At 46.5% G+C, this 25,976-nt stretch overlaps 1 protein-coding gene across 1 annotated transcript; it reads left to right on the top strand.

Annotated features, from left to right (window-relative positions):
• The first annotated feature begins 15 nt into the window (after positions 1–15).
• On the top strand, positions 16–24,206 carry PGAP6 (post-GPI attachment to proteins 6). The gene is made up of 13 exons (XM_069984287.1): positions 16–341; positions 9,097–9,274; positions 9,354–9,561; positions 9,692–9,825; positions 12,493–12,755; positions 12,928–13,244; positions 14,019–14,112; positions 15,390–15,513; positions 19,467–19,603; positions 19,711–19,889; positions 21,301–21,447; positions 21,563–21,679; positions 22,852–24,206. The coding sequence occupies exons 1-13, from the start codon at positions 266–268 to the stop codon at positions 23,146–23,148; spliced, it is 2,271 nt and encodes a 756-aa protein (XP_069840388.1). The 5' UTR covers positions 16–265; the 3' UTR covers positions 23,149–24,206.
• Positions 24,207–25,976: the final 1,770 nt, after the last annotated feature.

The raw sequence follows: 25,976 nt of genomic DNA, 5'->3' as shown, positions 1-25,976 counted from the left end.
GACAGCAGGAGATTGACACAATATTGCAACATTGTATCTGCCGGGCCCCGCCCCTCCCGTGACCCCGCCCCCTCCAGGCCGGTATCCTGCGCTGGGCAGTGAGCTGTCAGTCTCCGGGCAGGTAGGGGACAGTGCACCGGAGCCGCCGCTGTGTATGCTGGGACATGTGTGCGGCCTGGGAGTGCTCCCCATCGGGATGATGGTGGTTGTAGTGTCCGGAGAGGGAAGGACGAGTCTGCTGAGCTGCCCGGCACCCTGAGCCGCCATGGAGACCCCCGTCCTGCTGCTGCTGCTCGGCTGTCTGGGGGTGGTCTGCCCCCCCGCTGCCGCCTCTACTCAGGGTGAGTTACCCCATGGTCACAGGTCACGTGACGCCACCCCCCCCCCCGGTGCCAGCCTGTGCCCCATGTACCCGCTCCTGATCCTGTGCCCCATGTACCAGCTCCTGATCCTGTGCCCCATGTACCAGCTCCTGATCCTGTGCCCCATGTACCAGCTCCTGATCCTGTGCCCCATGTACCCGCTCCTGATCCTGTGCCCCATGTACCAGCTCCTGATCCTGTGCCCCATGTACCCGCTCCTGATCCTGTGCCCCATGTACCAGCTCCTGATCCTGTGCCCCATGTACCAGCTCCTGATCCTGTGCCCCATGTACCAGCTCCTGATCCTGTGCCCCATGTACCAGCTCCTGATCCTGTGCCCCATGTACCCGCTCCTGATCCTGTGCCCCATGTACCAGCTCCTGATCCTGTGCCCCATGTACCAGCTCCTGATCCTGTGCCCCATGTACCAGCTCCTGATCCTGTGCCCCATGTACCAGCTCCTGATCCTGTGCCCCATGTACCCGCTCCTGATCCTGTGCCCCATGTACCAGCTCCTGATCCTGTGCCCCATGTACCCGCTCCTGATCCTGTGCCCCATGTACCCGCTCCTGATCCTGTGCCCCATGTACCAGCTCCTGATCCTGTGCCCCATGTACCAGCTCACACCTAAGACCCCCTGGTCCTGTGCCCCATGTACCAGCTCAGACCTAAGATGCCCTGGTCCTGTGCCCCTCTATCCCAGCTCAGACCTAAGACCCCCTGATCCTGTGCCCCCCACCATAAATCCATATCCTGTGCCCCCCACCATAACTCCATATCCTGTGCCCCCCCCCACCACCCACCATAACTCCATATCCTGTGCCCCCCACCATCTGCCATAACTCCATATCCTGTGCCCCCCACCACCCACCATAACTCCATATCCTGTGCCCCATGTGCCCCCCACCATAACTCCATGTCCTGTGCCCCCACCACCCACCATAACTCCATATCCTGTGCCCCCCACCATCTGCCATAACTCCATATCCTGTGCCCCCCACCACCCACCATAACTCCATATCCTGTGTCCCCCACCATAGCTCCATATCCTGTGCCCCCCACCACCTGCCATAACTCCATGTCCTGTGCCTCCCACCATCCACCATAACTCCATATCCTGTGCCCCATGTGCCCCCCACCATAACTCCATATCCTGTGCCCCCCACCACCCACCATAACTCCATATCCTGTGCCCCCCACCATAACTCCATATCCTGTGCCCCCACCACCTGCCATAACTCCATGTCCTGTGCCCCCACCACCCACCATAACTCCATATCCTGTGCCCCCCACCACCTGGCAGATGGTCACAGTGGCCCAGATGGTACAAACCTGCCCTAATGTCGGGCACTGTGTTTAGAATTTGGGATGGTATTGGGGGGGGTGTAAAAAAAAACACCTCCCCCTCCCCATAGTGGTGTTAGTGCAGCGCTCTCCATCTACAAGTCCCATCATGTCCGGGCAGTCGGGGCCTGATGGGAGTGATACTTTGGGGGCAGTTGGAGAGTCATTGGTCAGCCGGTTGCTATAGGGGTAGATAGTTCCTTCCATGTGGGCAGTGGTGGCTATTTGCAGTAGTACCAGCCTCCCTGGCATTGTGCCCCTGTAGGCTGTGGGCATCATCTTATAGGAGGGCCGGCAGTAGTACCAGCCTCCCTGGCATTGTGCCCATACCATGGCTGTGGGCATCATCTTATATAGAGGGCCAGCATGTGGCACTGGACTCCCCTGATAATACAGCAGGTTGTGGCAGCCTGGCACCTGGGCAGGTCTATGGAGGAACCTATCACTGACTGCTTCTCCCAGAGCAGAGCTGGCACCATAATGCCCATGGGCACCATTTCTGCGTGTGCTTTATCCTCTCATAACAGCAATTTAAAGTGACAGAACTCTTCAGATGTGGTGGCGCTGGTGCCCCCGGGCGCTGTGTGTATACCACTTTATTTATTATTGTACATCGTGGTAATTATCAGAAAAATCCAGTGTCCCTGGCGCTCTGCTTCCCTGCCCTCCGGTCACCAGCTCTGCCAGCCAGCTCTGTTAAAGGGACAGGACTCTCTTTGGTCTTTGCGGATATGGGATCGGTGCATAGTCCCTCATCAGTGTGATGCCCAACTAGTGGGATTCCAGATATAAACTCAGTAATGCAGTAATTCCGATCTTCTAGACAACGCAGGTGTCATGGCCCCGCCCCTCACACCCTGGGCGGGAGCTATTTGTGTAACAGTTTTGCCCTGGAGTGTTCCTTTATCCCTGGATAGTAATCGGCACCCCATGCTGTGTATGCCGGATCAGGATATTGGAATTCTAAGATCCTTAAAGGGATTCTAGATCCGACTACAAAAATTTTAATAAACCCTCCAGCTGCTGCAAAACTACAACTCCCATCATGCCCAGACGTCTATAATCAGGTCCCTGCGCCCCTAGAACTCCTGGCACTTAAAGTGATACTGTCATCCCCCTTAAAATCTCTTCATTTCATTGGTTAACTGTCACCTGGGCGGGGCTTAATGACAGTTGGGCCTCTTTCCCGAGCCAAGAGATGGGGCCCAACTGCCGTGAAGCCCCGCCCAGGTGACGCTGTTAACTGATGACATGAAGTGAAAGTAAGTGTCCTCTGTGTCAGGCCACTTGTCCTTTATACTTCTGTGCGATAAGTGTGTAAGCATTAGTCGTGTTTCCTGATTGTGACAAGTATTTCCAAATGTCCCCGTCACCAGGAAGGATATTTCACAAGGATGGCGTCTGTAGCCCAGGTTTAACTCTTAGGTCCCAGTGAAGAGGACTCTGACACCTCTCCCCCCCCCCCCCGAGCCACCAAGCTGCCCCTGGAATCTGATTGGTTGCTATGTATGCTATGACCTTTGCTTAAAGGGGCAATTCAGCCTGTAAATATTCATGGCCTGTCTATCTAAGTAAATGGGGCAACACTGCCCCACTGTTGGTATAGCAAACTTATGCCAAACCTGACCGTCTCCCATTCACACACACACACACCAATGGGCCTGTTTTAAAGCGACTCTGTACCCACAATCTGACCCCCCCCCCCCCCCAAAACCACTTGTACATCAGATAGCTGCTTTTAATCCAAGATCTGTCCTGGGGCCTGTTCGGCAGGTGATGCAGTTTTTGTTCTAAAAAAACAACTTTTAAACTTGCAGCCCTGTGTCAAATTGGCGTGGCCTAGAGTGTGTGTGCCCTAGGCTTGCAACGCCTCTCCGTCTCTCCTTCCCACCCTCTTAATCACTAGGAAAGCCCCTGAGCAAGATTTCTCCTATTCATCACCTGTGTGAACACTGCACAGGTGCCTGTGCATGGGTACTCTAGGCCACGCCAATTTGACACAGGGCTGCAAGTTTAAAAGATGTTTTTTAGGACAATAACTGCATCACCTGCTGAATGGACCCCAGGACAGATCTTGGATTAAAAGCAGCTATCAGAAGGTACAAGTGGTTTGTTGGGGGCAGATTGCGGGTACAGAGTCGCTTTAAGGATATAAAATTCCTGGAAAATCCCTTTAAAACTCTTCCTTTTCACACACTGGAGTCCAGGAAGGTGAGATATGAAGAGCTGTTTGCAGGATCCTCTCACAGTAAAGCCCCTTTCTCTTCTCCTGCCTCGTCCAAGACTTGTAGGTCACATAGTGGTTACTGGGGAATGTGGCTTAACAGGGTGAAGAATATCTGGACTATATTTGTATGTGTACTGTTCCTTTAAATCATTGTTTCTATAGCCTGCTGTGTGCTCTGTGGAATCCTCCATTGTCTTTCGCTTGTAAATGAGCCAGAATTTTCCGGAAACCTGTTTTTTTTTTCTCTCACAGAATAAATGAGTGTGTGGTAATTACCGCCTCCCCTCCCGCCATTGTTTTTAGCAGTGATATGATGCATCCCTGGGGTCGTCCTGGGTCACGTGTGCGGAATACAGAGGCACCACAGTATCTACGTTATTTACAGCTTCCTATGGTGCAGCATGGCATGTGTATGGCAGCCTGTATTCTGTGAACACAGCGGGGTTGGTGTCTGGCTAGGCTTGTCAGTCCTCCATAATTATTTCAGTCACCTTTGTGCAGTTTTTGGTTATTTTACAGCCTGATACCTGACCTTTCCCTTGACTTGTAACCGGTTTTTTGGATGATTTTGGCCTCAGAGGATGGCGGTATGTGGCGGCGTGTAATAACAGGCAGGTACCACACCTGTCTCCCCGGAGGGAGAGCTGCAGCCCAGCACAGTCATGGTTAATTGCTTGTTCCCAGCCTGACTACAGAAACGCAAACACTGCTATCTGCAGGTATACAGGACGTCCTCATAGAGACAGAGAAACGTTACCCAGGGTGCCGGCCAAGACCAAGGGAATATGGCTGACCATGAATTTCTGCCTGCATCCAGGGACATATTAAATCACATTTTTCCTATAAGGAGATTATATAAGTCAAGGCCGAATCCAGCTTAGGCTCTATTCATACGTCCTGTTCATGTCCTTAATTGCGGAGCCGCAATAATATAGGACCAATGTATTTCAATGGACCTATACACACATCCGTGTTGTGTACTGGGCTGCAATCCGTTCCGCAAAAAAAAAAGGACAGACCCTAGTACGGACAGTAACTGACACATCCAATACAACTCTATGGGGTCTGTATTTTACTGAAGCAATACGGATGCAATACGGATGCAATACGGACTGAATTTGCGGATTGTATACTGACTGAAATTTGCGGATTGGAAAAATATACTGACGTGTGAATAGACCCTAGTGTAATAGTCTGGTTGCCAAGCATATACCGCCTAGCAACCGCAGTCTTTTATATGGAGGAAGCACCTGTGTACATAAGGGGAGGATCTCCTAGTATTCTCCCATTCTACCTGCAGAGGAATGGAGAGAGGTAGGAGCTTGTTCACACTTGTGTTGCTTGGCGTCCACTTTTTCCGCCGGGGGCCCTTTAGGGTCTGGTCCTGTGACAATGGGGTTGCAGGGCCATTCCGTGGCCCCCCTTCTCTGCTTGCGCACGTTTTGCGGGGATTGTGGTCACTGACCGGCACAGTGATGTTTTTTGGTTAGGGACTCATGTGTATCAGGAGACCTGCACGTGGTACATGAGGCAATATGGTTTGGCCAAATTATATACTAACTTCTGATGTTGGTTTTAAATGTAGCTGAATAAGCTTTCGTGTCAGCCATGGGTGCGATGTGCAGCCATTTCTGTCTTTTTGGCTTGTGCATATTTTATATGGAGGGATTAATAAAATCTGACATGCAGACTAAAGGCCCCCATACACCTTCATGTACCGGCCGTCATGTGTGCTGTCCACCCACCGCCCGTCCTCCCCATACAGCACGGCCAAACGTTCCTGTGTTCTCTATGGGGAGGGGTAAGCCGCAGCAGGAGCGCTCTTGCTGCGGCCTATCCTTTTTCTTAAAGGAGAAGTCTGGCGAAAATTTTTTATTTAAGTATCGCATTGCCCCCCAAAAGTTACACACTTATATACACTTTTATTATGGGAAATGCTTATAAAGTGCTTTTTCCTGCACTTACTACTACATCAAGGCTTCACTTCCTGGATAACATGGTGATGTCACTTCCTGGATAACATGGTGATGTCACTTCCTGGATAACATGGTGATGTCACAACCCGACTCCCAGAGCTGTGCGGGCTGCTGGAGAGGATGATGGCAGAGGGACACTGAGGGACACAGGGCACTGGAGGGACACTGAGCATCCCCCTGCCATTATCCTCTCCAGCTCTAGGAGTCAGGTTGTGACATCACCATGTTATCCAGGAAGTGACATCACTATGTTATCCAGCAAGTGACATCACTATGTTATCCAGGAAGTGACATCACTATGTTATCCAGGAAGTGACATCACCATGTTATTCAGGAAGTGAAGCCTTGATGCAGTAGTAAGTGCAGGGGAAAAAAAGCTTTATAAGCATTTCCCGTTATAAGTGTATATTAGGGATTTGTATAACTTTTGGGGGGCAATACAATACTTTAATAAAAAATTTCGCCGGACTTCTCCTTTAACAAAAGGGTCAGTTGTGATTTTCCATCACACCCAACCCCTATCTCTCTTGGTCGGTGGTTGATCGAGTTAAACCAACATAAGTCTGAGGTGTATGGTCATCTTTAAAGGGGAAGTCCGGTGTCGGACATTTTTGTCACAAGAGCTGGAGCAGGGGAAGTAGGTGCATGTTATGTTCAGCCACCTTCTCCCTTGCTCCAGCACAGGTGTCTGCTGTCCCCTGCTCTGGTTCCTGGTCCCCCGGCTGCTTCCTGCGGGGTCTCTCCTCGGCTGCTGACTGGCTGAGCGGGAATGACACGTCGGAACCCGGGTCCCCGCTCAGACCAGAAAGTGGAGCGGGGTACAGTGGACCCCTATGCTTGAGCCATGGAGGTAGATGCAAGTTATGTTCAGCCTCCTCCTCCCCGTCTCTTTTGGAAAAAATGTCAGACACCGTATTTCTCCTTTAAGATGAGGCTATGATGTTAAGAAGCGAAAGCAAGGACAACTGATGACAGGATCATGGTCACTAATATATGATAGGACATGGTCCCATCCCAGCTGCAGTAAAGTGAATTGCTGAAAAGTTCATGCTGACTGACTTTGTTTTGGTCCAAGCTAATCCCTGTCCACTGGCAACAGTGCTTACAAAGGTCATATATGCATCAAAACGTTGAGGAATGCGTCAATGGCCGTCGTGTCCTGGCATCATGTGGATACGGCTGTGACTTGTTCCAGGGCTCCACCCTGAAACAATAATAACAAACACATGCCACATGGATGACAGGTCGTGTCTCTTTTATGAAGGTTACACTGCCAATAGTAAACATCAATACAATTCACTCAGCTAAATAAACTTCAGTTTTATTAACCAAGAAATCAGTGAATCAGTATCCACCGACTTTACCGCACGCTGACTAAACCCTCTAAGAAACCACGACGGTATTATGGGAGGTGAGGTTTATGGGAGGTGAGGTCTTCGTTCTTTCACCTTTGACTGGAATTTCAGGACCAATTACGGCTAGTGCAGCCTCAGGCTTGGGCCTGTAAGTGGATCTGGTATTGTTAGTGTATGCTGGTGGCCATGTTGATATCCTCCTGTCCTGGTTACGTGGACATTGACACACTATGTTGTCAGGGACCTGTCACGTGAAGGCCCCAGAGCGAGTACGGATAACCCAGTGAACACGGCTCTGGATCATTCCTTATCAGGTTCCCATGAACAAATGAGGCCTTTGTCATCCCCACCGATCCCAGACTAACCCGTCCTGCAGCCTCAGCCGCCGTTCCTCGATTTACTCACTTTATGACTCATGTTCCTTGTTAATGTTTAATCTGATGATTCTTCTGTACTTAACCGCCATTTCCGCTTTGCAAAATCTACAAAATATGCCCGTGATTACAACACCCATAAGGAGCGCCACCCAGCTCTCCCAGACTCCGACTGGCAAACCTGCCCAGTTATATAGACTAGTCCTGATTTTTGAAAATGTAGAATTTGAAAACTGTTGACAATTTACAACCGTCAGAGTCTCCATGGAGACATGTTGTCAGCCGAACCTGTCAGTGGTGCAGCCTCAGGCTTCCAGCCCTTTAAACAGAAGTAAGATATTAAACAAGAGTTTTCACATTTAGGCTATGTGCGCACACTACACCCCAAAAATGCCTTATGCCACAAAAAACGTTTTGTCTACCTATAGCTGAATACTCCTTTAATTTATGTGTGCACAATCTATGTTACCACTGAGCACACATAAGTTAGAGGGGTATTTGGCTATAAATTAAAGGGGTATTCCAGAGTGGTGGTGTTTTTTTTTTTTGTTTGTTTGTTTTTTGCTTGGGGGGGGGGGGTTGTACACAGGCACCAAGAAAAAAAAAAAATGTTTGTATACTTACCTTCCTCGCTCCATGGTACCATTCTCACAGAGCCCTGTTCTTAGGGTGGTATTACACGAAGCGATTTTTTTTTCAATTAACGATAAACGATCTCCAACGATCGCAATAGCGGTTGCCTAATAATCGTTCGTTTTACTACACGGAAAGATTATCGGTTATATTGGAGCAACAAAATTCAAGAACACTCCCCTTTCAATTTGCGAATGAACAGGGAATGGCTAACGACATCTTATTCAAACGAACGATGTGCGAACGATGTGTAAAAGACAAACGATAAAAATAGATTCAAAACCTATTAAACGACCAGCGACCAATCGTTCGTCGTTTAATCGTTGTCTACTATTACACTTAAAGATAATCGTTCAAATACGACCGATTGAACGATTATTCGAACGATAATCGCTTCGTGTAATACCACCCTTAGTTTGGGGTCAACACATGATATTGCCTGCTCAGCCTATCAGTGCTTGAGACTTGACAATGCTGCAACCACTGATTGGCCAGCAGGCAGTTCTGCTTCCCAACCCTGGAGGTGTCGTGCAGTGGGACCAGGGCTCAGTGAGAACGGCAGGGGAGTGGGGAAGGTAAGTATGGAATAGGATTCGGCAGTTCATTTTCTCTATTTAAGGACATCGATTATTATTCGGTTAGCTATACACAGGCAGTGTGGTGGATCACATCGCGTTACTGAGGTATCAGGCACTGAGTATTCTGAATTGATGAAATTCCTCATTGACGACCTGTATAAAGCTGAGCTATTCATGTTAATTTAACCTCTAGGTGGCGCAGCTCAGTTACAGTCATTATAAGGTTCCATTTTTAATCTCTTCACAGATCTTTCCCACGTCTCGGAGATGTTCTCCCAGAGTCCCCAGCGATTGTCTTTCTTCAGCTGGTACGGGAATGTGCGGCTCTTCCAGTTCCAGGTTCCTGCCGATGCTGTGCTGCTCCGGTGGCTCCTTCAGGCCTCTCGGGGGAAGGGAGGCGGCTGCGAAGAAGTGGAGATCACGGTGTAGGTCCCTCTTGTCTTGCAGGCTCTAGACGTGTCTTGTACTCGGGACCTCTCTCATCCCTATCCTTCTCTTTTCCAGACACCTCCGTTACGGAGCCCCGCCGGTGATTAACCCCTTGGGCTACAGCTTCGCCCCAAACACAAGTGTCCCGTTCTCGTTCAATCAGACAATGAGGTTTAGAAATTCTATGCAAAGTAACTTACACCTGAATATCAGCAATCCCGCACCCGGGAACTGGTTTGTCGCTGCGCATCTGCCCAAAGCCACCGAAAAAATAGAGATTCAGGTGAGACCATTGACAGGGCTGTATACATTCAGTTTCCCAGTATTTCTAAACTATGACATGGGGGGATCTTCACGTGCGGAGTTACGGCAGCTCATTGACTAACCCCCTCCCCTCCCTCTTCTCATCCCAGGGTCTCACCAAGTCCTGTACGTACATCTTCCAGCCCGAACTGTTTGTTCTGAGAGAAGTGGAGGTGCCGATATTGCAGGCGAATGTGCCCGTGCAGCAAGTCCTGGACGCCATAAAGAACTCGGCCTCCTACAAGTAATTGGCTTTAGGATATTGGGTGATGGATGAGGGCAGTCACTGGACTATAAAGGCGATCGCTTGCTCAGATCACAGGGGAGAAGGACGCGGCCAATAATCAGGGATAATCATAGATATCAGCACTTGGCTGCAGATGTTTGTGTATCTAGGCCTGTCAGGTGAGATACTGTGTGCTGAGCCTGTGTATCTATGCCTGTCAGGTGAGATACGGTGTGCTGAGCCAGTGTATCTAGGCCTGTCAGGTGTGATACGGTGTGCTGAGCCTGTGTATCTAGGCCTGTCAGGTGTGATACTGTGTGCTGAGCCTGTGTATCTAGGCCTGTCAGGTGAGATACTGTGTGCTGAGCCTGTGTATCTAGGCCTGTCAGGTGTGATACAGTGTGCTGAGCCTGTGTATCTAGACCTGTCAGGTGAGATACTGTGTGCTGAGCCGGTGTATCTATGCCTGTCAGGTGAGATACTGTGTGCTGAGCCTGTGTATCTAGGCCTGTCAGGTGTGATACTTTGTGCTGAGCCTGTGTATCTATGCCTGTCAGGTGAGATACTGTGTGCTGAGCCTGTGTATCTAGGCCTGTCAGGTGTGATACTGTGTGCTGAGCCTGTGTATCTATGCCTGTCACGTGTGATACTGTGTGCTGAGCCTACATATCTATGCCTGTCAGGTGAGAAACTGACTGCTGAGCCTACGTATCTAGGCCTGTCAGGTGTGATACTGTGTGCTGAGCCGGTGTATCTATGCCTTTCAGGTGTGATACTGTGGGCCGAGCCTGTGTATCTATGCCTGTCAGGTGAGATACTGTGGGCCGAGCCTGTGTATCTAGGCCTGTTAGGTGAGATACTGTGTGCTGAGGCTGCGTATCTACTGTAGGCCTGTCAGGTGTGATACTGTATTTAGGCAGTCGATCCTAACCTAATAGGGGGTACAATTATCTGTGGACACTGTCCTGAGGGTTACTCAGGTGATACCCGGTTTTACCTTTAGGCTAAAATATAACTTTTATTGTTCTGCTTTAAAAGAGAAACAACACCAGAGTGTGCAATTTTTAAATATTGCTGCCTCTTATTGTAGTTATACAATGGTGTCGGCTGACACTGTAACTGTTAATAGGTAGTCTCCAGTAATGTCAGACTTACACATGCCCCCAGCCGGGATGACTGTGTGTATTGAGTGCAGTTCCTGTGTGCTCCTTTTGCTGTATCGGAGCTACACACTAAGCCCAACGGGGCAGGAAAGCACTATAACAGCAGAGTACTGCTGTGCCCTGAGCGATTTTGTATATACGCTCTTCCCTTCTAATACTAGTAGAGCCATATTCCCAAGATGAAAGGTGCAATAGTTAAAATTCTGTCCGTATGACTAAGTCATACGGGCAGAATTTTAACTATTGCACCTCTGCTGAGCGTGTATCTAGGCCTGTCATGTGTGATACGGTCTGCTGAGCGTGTATCTAGGCCTGTCATGTGTAATACTGCCTGCTGAGCGTGTATCTAGGCCTGTCATGTGTGATACTGTCTGCTGAGCATGTATCTAGGCCTGTCATGTGTGATACTGTCTGCTGAGCGTGTATCTAGGCCTGTCATGTGTGATAAGGTCTGCTGAGCGTGTATCTAGGCCTGTCATGTGTGATAAGGTCTGCTGAGCGTGTATCTAGGCCTGTCATGTGTGATAAGGTCTGCTGAGCGTGTATCTAGGCCTGTCATGTGTGATACTGCCTGCTGAGCATGTGTCTAGGCCTGTCATGTGTGATACTGCCTGCTGAGCTTGTATCTAGGCCTGTCATGCCTGATACTGCCTGCTGAGCGTGTATCTAGGCCTGTCATGTGTGATACGGTCTACTGAGCTAGTTTATCTAAGCCTCTTCTTTTGCTGAGTTGTGTACCTAAGCTTATCATGGTTGATACATCTGTTTATGTAGCCTATAATGTGTGATACTGCCTGTGGAGCCGTGTTTCTAAACCGCTTATGTGCATTTCCATCTCCTGAGCTGGGTATCTAAGTCTTTCATGTGTGATACCACCTGTTAAGCTGATTGTGTGATACTCTCTGCTAGGTTGATGTATGTAAAACATACATCAATTATGTATCTGAGCCTTTCATATGTAGTACTGTCTCAGCTTGACACAGTATCTAAGCTTCTTGTGTTACTTTCTGGGGAGCTGTGTATCTAAGCTTTTCATGTATGCTTCTATCGGCTGAACTGTATCTCCACCTCTCGTGTGATGAGTATCTAAGCCTCTCATGTGTGATACTGTCTGTTGAACGTGTGTTGCTTTGTATCTAAGCTTCTCATGTGTGATACTCTGAACCATGGGGGAGACTTATCAAACATGATGTAAAGTGAAACTGGCTCAGTTGCCCCTAGCAACCAATCAGATTCCACCTTTCATTCCTCACAGACCATTTTTAAAATGAAAAGTGGAATCTGATTGGTTGCTAGGGGCAACTAAGACAATTCTACTTTCCGCCATGTTTGATAATTCTCCCCCTATGTGTCTATTCCCAGATCAGATCCATATATTGGAGAAGGGGTCAGTACAGATAAGGTTAATAAACCATGTGTGGCTGACTGCAGACTGTCCTATAGAATGGCCCCCATTTGGCGCACACTTCCATCACGATCAGATGAGATACATATATACTGTATATATTTGTTTCCTCCTCAGGATCTTTGTCCCTGAATATACCCGGGAGCTGCATCTCCAGCTGCTGAAATGCACTTCTAATGCTACCGAGTGTCCCCTGAAAGTGACCGTGGGCTCCATCACCCAGCCGGACTCCTCTGCCCACCAGGTGAACTGCAGCGAGGGTCCAGACTGTGGGGTGGTCCTGCAGTCTCCGCCCTGGGAGAAGTGGCTGAGCGTCGTTGTGGAGAAGCCGCAGTGGCTGAACGGCAGCGTGTCCTTCGATCTGGTGTACAACGTCTCAGGTATCGCGTGGGGGGATCGGGTATATAGATGACGTTTTTTTTTCATTGTCTGTGTTTGAATAGAAGGAACGTCTAGAGAGCGGGGGCCATACATTACTATACAGCCGGGGGTCTCTCCGCTCTCTCACCCAGCTTTTCCAACCTTCTGAATGTTAACGTTTGTTTTTTGCAGTCTGTAGGCCGGGAAGTTTAGGATCCAGATCTTTCCTGGCGTTCCTCAACATGTTCTCCACAAACAACTCCACCTTGTTAAAAGATGGCCAGCAGCCGACCCCCAGCACCGCCGCACCGCCGAGCGAGGCCTCCACCTCCTGTATGCGCAAATTCCCGGTAATCCGAGAAGACCTGGACGTGGTATCCGTGAGGTTTCACCCCGTCACTACCCCGTCTGTGCCCGTGGCCAACCAGCTGCCCAGTGTGGTCCTACTCGACCTGGACTCCGAAATGGACAGCGGTGGGATGCTGATTGTCACTCTGCAGTTAAATAAGGTAAATAATAACCATGGTTCTCCTTAAAGTTCACCATAAAATTTTTAATTTTAAATCATCTGGAACCAGAGATTTGTAATTTTACTTCTATTAAAAAAAAAACTTAAATCTTCCAGTACTTATCAGCTGCTGTATGTCATTCTTTCCAGTCTGAAGAGCTGGAGAGGTTTTCTATGGGGATTTGCTGTTGCTCTGCACAGTTCCTGATATGGAGGTGGCAGAAGAGAGTATTGTATCAGACTGGAGAGAATACACCACTTCCTGCAGGACATACAGCAGCTGATAAGTACTGGAAGACTTGAGATTTTTTTTAAAAGTAGTAAAGTACAAATCTCAGGCCTATGCCGGGACCAAATAATATAAAAGAAAAATATTTTTTTTAAATACCACTTTAAAGGGATTCTCCTCTTCTTCGGTGTAGTGTACGCCCCCTTTAGCTCAGGAGATTTAGTTGGTGTCAAGCTGAATTAGTCGAGTTAATTTAACCCACAAAATGGCCTGAAATCTGAGGAAGACGGAAGATTCTGAAGGCCTTCTCCATGATGGCTATGCCGCAAGTCATGTGACCTCTTACAGCTCTTCTTAATGGCTCAGACCTGAAAAAGGGGAGTGGCTTATCTGTCATGCTGGTTTTTTATGGGGGGTGAATTTTTAGTGGGTCAGTTAGTGCCCCACTCCGCCATGTAAGAGTCATAGGAGGGACATGAAAGTGATTAGGCGCCCAGACACGGCCCCAGGAACAATCTCTCCATCATTGTGTTCTCTCCCCATCAGACAGGTGTGAGCAGTGTGAACAGCACAGTGGTGGTGTGCCTGAGCCCAGCCGCTCCCGTCCTCTCTCTAAACCTCACGCACAACTGCGATACAGGTAATGTGACCCCTGGAATTAAATTGCAGATTTAAAAAAAAAAAATAAGTTTGCTATAGTTATATCAAGTGTAGATTTTCTGTGAACATTAGGCCTCATTCTGCAAAATTTTTCTGTAATTGCTGATCCGGTATTAAGGACAAATTTAAAGGGGAGTTCACCTGTATGTGTGTGTGTGTGTGTGTGTGTGTGTGTGTGTGTGTGTGTGTATATATATATATATAATATATATATTATAATTATATTCAAATCAACTGGTGCCAGAAAGTGGCAGAGATTTGTAATTTAAATCCAAAGTTTTCCAGTACTTATCAGCTGCTCCATGCCCTGCAGAAAATGGTGTATTCTTTCCAGTCTGGAGAGCAGGAGAGGTTTTCTATGGGGATTTGCTACTGATCTGGACAATTCCTGTCATGGACAGAGGTGGCAGCAGAGAGCACTGTGTTAGACTGGAAAGAATACACCACTTCCTGCAGGGCATATAGCAGCTGATAAGTACTGGAAAACTTGAGATTTTTTAATAGACATAAATTACAATTCTCTGGCACCAGTTGATTTGAAAGAATTTCTTTTTAACTACCCCCTTTAAGGGGTTCAGAGCAATATCAATCTCTAGATAGAGCTGGGAGAAGCACAAGGCTAAGCACTTCTCTTCCAGGTTCACTGTTCTATCCAACTCCTTGCCGGAGATGGACTCCTATAGTATGTAAGGAGTTGGATAGAGTAGCAAGCTGAGGAAGAAGCGCCCAACTATACGCTTCTCTTGGTGATCTTTGGGGACTGTTACAGTCTGGAGTCTGGGCTGTTTGGATCACAGAGTAGTCAGGCTGGATACTACTGTAACAAACCCTCAGCTGTGAGCTGTATCAATCCTGAATGGGAACGCAGGGATCTGGATATAGGATAGGATAGGGTTACAGAATGATTCATCTCTGTTTACATAACTGTGGCCCTTTAATTTCATGTTGAGTGATAAGTGGCGGTGATGGCTGCGAGCGTTGGATTGGCACTGACCGGGCGGGTAGAGCTGGATCACTTGTATGTGGATCAATAAAGTAAGCAAAGATGTCACCTACGGCTACGGCTATTATCAAAGCTCCTTCTTCTGCCTCGAGGACGGATAGGGAATATTTATAAACTGTATTATCGCCATCTCTGTTATTACTGGGATGATCCACCCGCCATGTTATAGATCTGCCACCCATGTGCTGCCACTTATAACCATATGTAGGCACTAGGACCGCAGCAGTGTTACATCGCTTCTATTTTACTTGCAGCCTTTACACAGGGATATTCCTTCAGGTTGTCAGATGGAGCAACAAGTGGCACTCACAACATCCCCTACCCTGTGACCGATAGGTGGTATCTCTCTATGCAAGTGCTGTGCCCAGTGGATGACAGGTAAATACGGGTCCCTATAAGTAGTTATATTCCTGTATATAGGAGCAGTATTATAGTAGTTATATTCTTTTATATAGGAGGCAGTATTATAGTAGTTATATTCCTGTATATAGGAGCAGTATTATAGTAGTTATATTCCTGTATATAGGAGCAGTATTATAGTAGTTATATTCCTGTATATAGGAACAGTATTATAGTAGTTATATTCTTGTATATAGGAACAGTATTATAGTAGTTATATTCTTGTATATAAGGGGCAGTATTATAGTAGTTATATTCTTGTATATAGGAACAGTATTATAGTAGTTATATTCTTGTATATAGGAGCAGTATTATAGTAGTTATATTCCTGTATATAGGAGCAGTATTATAGTAGTTATTCGGTTCAGGGAAGAAACAGAGTGCTGCACCTCACACCTATGGCTGATACTAGTGCCCCTAGGCTAAATAAAAAACACATCAGAATTTTGTGTATGAATTGATCAAGCCATACTGCCCCATGTACCTCGTGCCGGTATCTGATACACATGGGTCCCTACACTAAGTCCACACCGTGCCAGTTAGTGGCCACCAACCCCGCAGGCGCGCACAGTCAGGGAACGGGGGCCATGGGACGGCCCTGCGACCCCCATGTCACAGGACCAGACCCAAAAACACCACACCAGAACCCGGCCAGCACCGCCGGCGGAGAAGGTCGCCCCCAAACAGCACAAGTCTGGATGAGGTATTGCGACCTTCTCCGCCGGCGGTGCTGGCCGGGTTCTGGTGTGGTGTTTTTGGGTCTGGTCCTGTGACATGGGGGTCGCAGGGCCGTCCCATGGCCCCCGTTCCCTGACTGTGCGTGCCTGCGGGGTTGGTGGCCACTGACTGGCACGGTGTGGACTTAGTGTAGGGACCCATGTGTATCAGATACCGGCACGAGGTACATGGGGCAGTATGGCTTGATCAATTCATACACAAAATTCTGATGTGTTTTTTATTTAGCCTAGGGGCACTAGTATCAGCCATAGGTGTGAGGTGCAGCACTCTGTTTCTTCCCTGAACCGCATTATAGTAGTTATATTCTTGTATATAGGAGCAGTATTATAGTAGTTATATTCTTGTATATAGGAGCAGTATTATAGTAGTTATATTCTTGTATATAGGAGCAGTATTATAGTAATTATGAATAGCGGGAGAGTCCAGTGGCTGGCACTACAGGTGGCACAACGGTATAGACTTGTATGGACGGCGGATAGCAGGACCCGAAGACCACAATTGTACCGGCTAGTGGAGGTGCGCCACACCAAATAAACAGTCCAACATAGGTATTGTCTAGAAAATAGAGTAGGTCACTCACAACAAAGTTGCCGTGAATTGCTTTATTGGTCTGGGTGTGGAACACTGCAGGGAAGGTGGAGGAGCGGGTGCACACAGACAAACGTTTTCACGCGGTCACGCGCTTCTTCAGGTCTGGCAGGCCAGACCTGACGCAGCTAGTGACCGCGTGAAAACGTTTGTCTGTGTGCACCCGCTCCTCCACCTTCCCTGCAGTGTTCCACACTCGGACCATGCTGTGAGTGACCTCCTCTATTTTCTACACAATACCTATTATCGTAGTTATATTCTTGTATATAGGAGCAGTATTATAGTAGTTATATTCTTGTATATAGGAGCAGTATTATAGTAGTTATATTCTTGTATATAGGGGCAGTATTATAGTAGTTATGTTCTTGTATATAGGAGCAGTATTATAGTAGTTATATTCTTGTATATAGGAGAAGTATTATAGTAGTTATATTCTTGTATATAGGGAGCAGTATAATAGTAGTTATATTCCTGTATATAGGAGCAGTATTATAGTAGTTATATCCTTGTATATAGGAGCAGTATTATAGTAGTTATAGTCTTGTATATAGGAGCAGTATTATAGTAGTTATATTCCTGTATATAGGAGCAGTATTATAGTAGTTATATTCCTGTATATAGGAGCAGTATTATAGTAGTTATATTCCTGTATATAGGAGCAGTATTATAGTAGTTATATTCCTGTATATAGGAGCAGTATTATAGTAGTTATATTCTTGTATATAGGAGCAGTATTATAGTAGTTATAGTCTTGTATATAGGAGCAGTATTATAGTAGTTATGTTTCTGTATATAGGGGACAGTATTATGGCATAGCATAGTATTATATACTTATAAATTGGGGACCATGACCAAAAGACCTGGTGTTTTCCATAAATCTGCTGGAATTCCCCCTTAAGGACGGACTGTTGCCATATCATGGACTGACTCTTATTGTCTGCAGGGATTATTCTCATAATAATTCTCCCTCCAGCAGGTGACACGTTGCTCTTTGGTTTTTCTCATGCTCCTCATTGAGTAAATATTGTCCCATCGGGCGTGTCAATACAAGAACACACCGGCGGATTAACCTGCACTATTACAATGTTATGTCCTTTCCTGCACATTTAATAGGATCTCCTGAGGGGATGTGGAGCTGCGCATGTTCTGCCAGCATTCAGCACAATAAGCAATATCCTCGCTCGTCGTCTTTGACTGTAATAATGTCTATGTATAAGCATTAAAAGAGAAGTCCGGCAAAAATGTTTATTAAAGGATTGTATTGTCCCCCAAAAGTTATACGAATCCCCAATATACACTTATTAGGGAAATGCACATAAATTGCTTTTTTCCCTGCACTTCTTACTGCATCGAGGCTTCACTTCCTGGATAACATGGTGATGTCACTTCCTGGATAAACATGGTGATGTCACTTCCTGGATAACATGGTGATGTCACTTCCTGGATAACATGGTGTTGTCACTTTCCGACTCCCAGAGCTGTGCGGGCTGTGGCTGCTGGAGAGGAAGATGGCAGGGGGACACTGAGGGACACAGGGCACTGGAGGACACTGAGCATCCCCCTGCCATCATCTCCAGCAGCCACAGCCCACACAACTCTGGGAGTCGGGTCGTGACATCACCACGTTATCCAGGAAGTGACATCACCACGTTATCCAGGAAGGGACATCACCACGTTATCCAGGAAGTGACATCACCACGTTATCCAGGAAGTGACATCACCATGTTATCCAGGAAGTGACATCGCTATGTTATCCAGGAAGTGACATCACCATCTTATCCAGGAAGTGACATCACCATCTTATCCAGGAAGTGACATCACCATGTTATCCAGGAAGTGACATCACCATGTTATCCAGGAAGTGAAGCCTTGATGCAGTAGTAAGTGCAGGGAAAAAAGCACTTTATAAGCATTTCCTGTAATAAGTGTATATAAGCGATTTGTATGACTTTTGGGGGGCAATACAATACTTTGATAAATTTTCGCCAGACTTCTCCTTTAAGCCATCTTTAGAAGATGGTTATTGGGTGGGCTGGGAGCGTTTTTAAGGGAGGAGCACTAGGTGGAAGCTTTGTCAGCTATTTTAACAATAAAGGAGTTGTTCACCAAAAATCTCCAATTTACTTCTATTAAACAATATCGAGCCTTCCAGTACTTACAGGACATACAGCAGCTGATAAATACTGGAAGACATGAGATTAAGAAAAGTAAATGACAAATCTCTGGCACCAGTTGATTTGAAAGATTTTTTTTTTTTCGTGAACTTTAAAGGGGTATATGATAGAATAGATTTAGGGGTTGTCTCAGGGACGGGTCACCGCTAACTTGTCAGAAAGTTTTAAAAAAAGTACCTGAGATTTGATATCCCGGGCCAGTGACTGTCATAAGGGGCGGAGCTGTGACTACCCAGCAATAGCAGTAAAAGGTCTGATCTGTGATATCTTTTTAGTCTGGTAGAGGTTTCTGGTTGTAGCTTATAACCTGATTGGTTTGTGGCCATAGAGGATCTCCTGGACATGGTATATGATGGAAGGCCTCTATGCTATACTTACATCCTGCCATCACATCAACTCCATGTAATACAGGAATATTTCTGGTCTTTTTAGCACGTGTCAGCAGCAGGTCTCCAGGGTCATAGTGACCGCCTACCTCAGCCCCTGCCTGGATGACTGCGGAGCGTACGGGGAGTGCAGGCTGCTCCGGAGGAACGGCTATCTGTACGCCGCCTGCAGCTGCAAAGCAGGTGAGTATTATACACCCAGGGTTTCCTATAAGCTCCCAGTATGGCCCTCGGTTTGCCATGTTGGAGATATCAGACTGTGATTGTGAATATTTTTGTTTTTCTGGCAGGCTGGGCCGGATGGAGCTGCACAGATAACCGTAACGCGCTGTCGGTGGCGCAGCAATTGACCTCTGTGTTATTACTGACACTCAGTAACCTGATGTTTATACCCACTATAGTAGTCGCTGTATATCACCTGTATTTTGTGGAAGCTGCTGTGTACACCTATACAATGTTCTTCTCAACGGTAGGTGCATAGGTGACGGGCTTACTGTTTTACTGTAATATAATAGTGTCTCTTTTTATTGCCTTAGTAACCACTGCTCCTGGGTTCTTCCTGGGTGACCATTGCTCCTGGGTTCTTCCTGGGTGACCATTGCTCCTGGGTTCTTCCTGGGTGACCATTGCTCCTGGGTTCTTCCTGGGTGACCATTGCTCCTGGGTTCTTCCTGGGTGACCATTGCTCCTGGGTTCTTTCTGGGTGACCATTGCTCCTGGGTTCTTCCTGGGTGACCATTGCTCTTGGGTTTCGCCTGGTTGACCAGTGCTCTTGGGTTTTGCCTGGTTGACCAGTGCTCTTGGGTTTTGCCTGGTTGACCAGTGCTCTTGGGTTTTGCCTGGTTGACCAGTGCTCTTGGGTTTTGCCTGGTTGACCAGTGCTCTTGGGTTTTGCCTGGTTGACCAGTGCTCTTGGGTTTCGCCTGGTTGACCAGTGCTCTTGGGTTTCGCCTGGTTGACCAGTGCTCTTGGGTTTCGCCTGGTTGACCAGTGCTCTTGGGTTTCGCCTGGTTGACCAAAGCTCTGACCATAGGGTAACATTCACATTCTACAATTGAACTGTAACAATCGTGATGTAATATGAGTTGTTCTTATAATGCACCCCTCCCCCGAGTCTCTTCTAATTATGGATCTTGCAATGTAAATATTTTTGCCATTAAGTACGTGCATCCTCCCTGTCCTGCAGCCAAGGCCCGCACCTCCTTAAAAAATGCATGTTCTTTGTCTTACGGAACGTCAGTAATGACCCTATAGGCAGTAATCAACCCTGGAGGTCAAACACTGTACAGAGCATACCTCCATATACATCATTGGTTAAAGCTCACAGTCTGTACTGTGACTGTACTGAATCTGTCCTTCTAGATTCCTCCAAGATTTGGACTTTCTTAAGGCAAATAACTGCATAGTATTTGTAGAACTACAAGCCACCCTGGGTGACCAATGCTCATAGGTTCTGCTAAGCAACAGTTCTTCTGAGCTTGCCTTGGATGGGAATCCCATCCAGGGAATCCCTGGGTGACCAGTCCTCTTGGGTTCCCCCCTGGGTGACCAGTCCTCTTGGGTTCCCCCCTGGGTGACCAGTCCTCTTGGGTTCCCGCCTTGGTGACCAGTGCTCTTGGGTTCCCGCCTGGGTGACCAGTGCTCTTGGGTTCCCGCCTGGGTGACCAGTGCTCTTGGGTTCCCGCCTGGGTGACCAGTGCTCTTGGGTTCCTGCCTTGGTGGCCAGTGCTCTTGGGTTCCCGCCTTGGTGACCAGTGCTCTTGGGTTCCCCCTAGGTGACCAGTGCACCTGAGGCCTCTTCCCCTTCCACCCACTGACTGGCCAAACTCCTAAACCCCTCAGGGTAACAAGTGAATTACCTGCATCCTTTGCTCTTGCAGTTCTACCATGCCTGTGACCAGCCTGGGGTGACCGTCATGTGCATTATGGACTACGACACTCTACAGTTCTGTGACTTCTTCGGCTCTGTCGTCGCCATCTGGGTGACCATACTGTGCATGGCCCGGCTGAAAAAAATCATCAAATATGTAAGTCCCAAGTTACGGCCATGTCAGTCCCAAACAAGGACTAATTTCTGGTGTCCTGGATGGATTCCTGATGAATATGTTTTCATTTCGGTGGATTTTTCTCTTTCCTTTGCAGGTCCTCTTCATGTTGGGGACTTTACTTATCGCAATGTCTATGCAGCTTGACCGCAGAGGGATCTGGAACATGCTGGGCCCCTGTCTTTTTGCTTTAATACTCCTGGTGATCGCCTGGGTAAATATCCTTGAAAAGTTTCCGCTTTTATTCCCAGTAAAAAATAAATTGCGACAAAAATTTGACCCAATAAAATAGGGCGCAATGACTCTGCTGCTATCCCAGACTCTGTGTGGCAGGAACATGACTTGGTGCTGCTCCTCCATTCATAAGGCCCTGTAGACATTTGGTGGAAGCGAGTGGGATCACATGGCTACTCACATTTTAGATATATTTTTTTTTTATTTTTATAAATTCTGAAGAAAAATATGCCTTTTAGTAAATCTTTTAGTTTTTTTTGGGACTGAGGAAACCATCAAACTAGTTTTATAAGCCATGCAGTGCTCCATGGGGAAAAAAAGTAAAAGTAGCAAAGTAGCTCTCCTTCAAATGGGAAAAATTTCCTCCTCACTGCCATCTATTGGAAGTTTTAAATTTATTAGAATTTTTGAAATTTTAATTTTTTTATATATTTTTTTCAGTTGACTATCTTGCAGTTCTGGAATTTATATTTTCTGGTTTTTGAGGTTATTGTTTGCTGTTAAAGAATTGGGACTATTTATCATTTTTTATTTCTTTGTTTTGTTTTAAGCTTACCTGTCACAAAAGGAAAAAAACTTTAAGAAAAATGATTTTTAATATTATTTTTTTTTTCTGTTTAAATCAACATTATACATACAGCCAAACCATGGTCCATGTTCTCTTGCTGCTGATATGTTGTCTTTTTTCTTTTAAAAAAAAAAAGGGGGAAAAAACTAAACACAGGAAGTCCCCATCCTTTGCACACTCACACAAGGAAAGACACCTGTTCTTCATGCAGTTATCAACTAAGGACTATTACCTTAGGCTAATTATATGATTATCTTTTGATAATCTACAGCTTACCAGGAGGCAGTGCACTTTGTTATATAACAATTCAGCCAGAATAATGTCCCTGTGTGGTTACAGAGGTTTTGGTGCTGTGTAACAGGAGAGCTGACCATACAGTGCGAGCACACCCAGGATTTTCTGCTGCTAAAAGTGAACGCGCAGCAGCTGTACTCATGAACAGTGAAGGGAGACCCCCTAGTGGCCACATGTATAACGTGTATAACATGTATTTAACATGTGTGTGATCACAACCCCTGTTGATTTAAAAAAAAAAATTATTTTGTGAAAGTGTTTTTTAATATAATTTTTTATTTTTATTTCAGACAACTCGGGGAGTGAGACGTCGCCACTGTTACCCTCCGAGCTGGCAGCGTTGGGTGTTCTTTCTCTTACCCGGAGTGGTCCTGGCATTGACCGCCATTTCAGTTTACGTCTTCGCAGAAACCAATGCCAATTACTTCTACACTCACAGCCTCTGGCACATCATGGTGGCCGCCAGTGTAGCTTTTCTTCTACCGCCTCGCGAAAGAAGTAAAAAATCCTGGGCGTGGTCCCAGATGCTGGACTGCGGCTATAAAATCTGCCAGGAGGACCGGGAGGAACTTTACGTGGTCACATGATAGGATTCCATCCAGGGGAAGGGGACCTGGAGGCCGTCACTTTATATTGGTGCTGCTTGCACTGTATTCATTCTCATCGGGCAGTAGAAGAACAGGGAACTTTTATTAATATTCTTTTTATTTAATATGGACAATATGGGGGATGGACGGGAACTGAAAATCAGCCACTCTTTATTCTTTACCTCCATGAGGGATTGACACTGCAAAAGTTCTGATTTTCCAGACCGATGAAGAATTCCACTGAGACTGGTGCTCTCCTGTGAACTGCGCACGACCAACCCCCCGGGTGCCATCCTTCTTTTTTCCCTTTTGCACTGCATCTTTCATGACTCCAGTTGCACAGCAGAAAATGCAATTTTTAGAACCAAAAATATTCCAAAAAAAAAAAATATTATTTTTTTTTTTGGTCGCATGACTCCATGCCTTAACTATATATTACCTGCAACGACTCAAAGAATGTGTAAACAATCACTATTAAAATGCATGTTACGTGACCGGGAATCCGCCCGTGAGGTGGAAAGCAATAATTTATAATTTAGGGGATGATTATACGGGCGGCAGGACGTTGTCTTCTCTGTTTAATGTTTTATTCCGTACAGGACGTTAGGATTGACGCCAGTGATTTTTATGCTAGTGATTTTTTTTTTTTTTTTTTTTTTCTTCTTCCCCCGAACCTACAATAAAGTTTTTGGTTTAAAATTTTGCAGATAGTAGATTGGATTGGGCAAAAAACAAAAAAAAAAAAACAATAAGGCCACCAGCCCCTGGTTAGAGTCCCTAGTGCAGAACCTGCCAACAAGGACTATAAGCGATTTGTGCTCTTAGGGTGTAGGGTGTGGTGCTGTTTCTAGAGGGAGGCAGCCATGGTGTTCTTATCCTGTGCCAGCCCTTTAACTGCTGTTATGGGTTTTAGAAAGGGGCTCGTAATATGTTATGTGTAAGGGCCCCAAAACCCTGGGATTGTTTAAATACAGGGTGGTCCAAAAGTAGGTGGCAGTATCTAAAATAGGGTTATGAAGGAGAAGATTTATCAGACATGGTGTAAAGTGAAACTGGCTCTGTTGCCCCTAGCAACCAATCAGATTCTGCCTTTAATTTTCCAAAGAGTCTGTGAGGAATGAAAGGTGGAATCTGATTGGTTGCTAGGGGCAACTGAGCCAGTTTCACTTTACACCATGTCTGATAAATCTCCCCCTTCATAACCCTATTACACATACTGTCCACCTACTTCTGGACCACCCTGTATATATGTGATAGGAGATTTTTAAACAATAAAAAGGTTGTTTAATTCCAGTTTACACAACTGTCTCATAACTTTCCCAATGCTGGTCCCGAGTGGGCGGTGCCTATACAGGGATTCCCTGATTGGTGTGCCCTGAATGCCTGTGCCATGCTCCGCCCCCTCGGATCCTGTACTAGAGACATTACACATGAATGTAGCTGTGTCTGGAGTGTTTGTCTAAAGATTTTTTTTTTTAAGTTGAAAATATTGTAGAAGTTTTAATAATCCGTTATCTTAATTTCTAATAAAGTGTTCCTCTCATTTCAAAACTGCCTGGTTCTGTTAGAGTAACCCTTTAGTGTGGTTATTTTAGTTAGGTGATTTTACTGTTCTCACTGCTGTTATTGAGCTCTTCAGAGTCCCCTCCATGGTACACAGCTATTTCTCATTCCATCTCAGGGTGTAGACCACTGGTGTCAAACTCAGGCCCTCCAGCTGTTGCAAAACTACCATTCCCATCATTCCCATCTAAGCTTTGGCTGTCCAGGCATGATGGGAATTGTAGTTTTGTAACAGCTGGAGGGCCTGAGTTTGACACCAGTGGTGTAGACCATAGATATGTTGTATGCAGTAGTACACACACAGGGACTTCCTTTCCCTTACGTCTCTGTCCATACACAGCACAGCACATACTCCTCTCTGCTGTACAATGACATAGTGCCATAGAGAGTGTACTGGACTGAGCAGGCTGACACTGTGCTGAGCTGATGGTTTGCACCGTACAATACTGGATGACATGTGAAGGGATTACTGATGCATAAGCTTGCCAGGTACTGTGTGAACAGAATTGAAAGCAACAGCAGCAGGATCACAGCAAGGAAAGGGTTACACTAAGCACTGAGCTGCTACCAATGCTGCCAGGAGAGAGAGACTGCAGTGAAGCACTGTGGAAATACAGCAGTAGATACACTGGTATTTACAAAGGGGACATCTGCCCTGAGCTTTTTGAGTGGTGACAAATGAGAGGGAATCCTTGATTTACCTTTCAGTGTTGACTATCTTGAGCAGTCAGACTCACTCAATCCTGTAACTTGTCTTGATGTATCTGTTACTTGAGACAGATTCGCCCTGACAACAGGCAGTGGACAGCAGATTGCAGAGAAATAATATTCCTAGTGGCCAAGACTAAGAAACATAGAAGATTGTTGACAGAAAAAGGCACTTGGTCCATCTACTCTGCCCTTATATTATAAAGGTTTCCATTATGTCCTCCCTTTCTCTTCTTTCCTCCAGACTTTAAAGATTTACATCCTTAAAGTGTCACTGTCGTGAAATTTTTTTTTGCAGAAATCAATAGTCCAGGCGATTTTAAGAAACTTTGTAATTGGGTTTATTATCCGAAAAATGCATTTTTATCATGAAAAAGCAGTTTGAAGCTCTCCCCCCTGTCTTCATTGTTCTCCTATGGAGAGAGCTAAAGAGAAGACCAAAACAGGACAACAAAGAGTTAATCTACAAATCCCTCACCCGTTATCTGTTCTGACCATCACTAGTGACCTGTCTGAGCTCGGATTACAGCTGTCACCCAGCTCCGTGCCTGTAATCC

The sequence above is a fragment of the Dendropsophus ebraccatus genome, chromosome 9, assembly GCF_027789765.1.
Source record: "Dendropsophus ebraccatus isolate aDenEbr1 chromosome 9, aDenEbr1.pat, whole genome shotgun sequence".
In the NCBI taxonomy this organism is placed as follows: domain Eukaryota; kingdom Metazoa; phylum Chordata; class Amphibia; order Anura; family Hylidae; genus Dendropsophus; species Dendropsophus ebraccatus.
The sequence above is the reverse complement of the archived record's forward strand: the minus strand, read 5'-3'. Positions and strand labels throughout refer to the sequence as shown.

Bases quoted from the DNA above. Each gene is read 5' to 3' on its own strand.
- PGAP6 (XM_069984287.1), top strand. From the start codon at position 266: ATGGAGACCCCCGTCCTGCTGCTGCTGCTCGGCTGTCTGGGGGTGGTC. The intron at 9,562-9,691 runs GTGAGACCATTG...TTCTCATCCCAG, and splicing joins CCGAAAAAATAGAGATTCAG to GGTCTCACCAAGTCCTGTAC. The intron at 19,890-21,300 runs GTAGGTGCATAG...TTGCTCTTGCAG, and splicing joins ATACAATGTTCTTCTCAACG to TTCTACCATGCCTGTGACCA.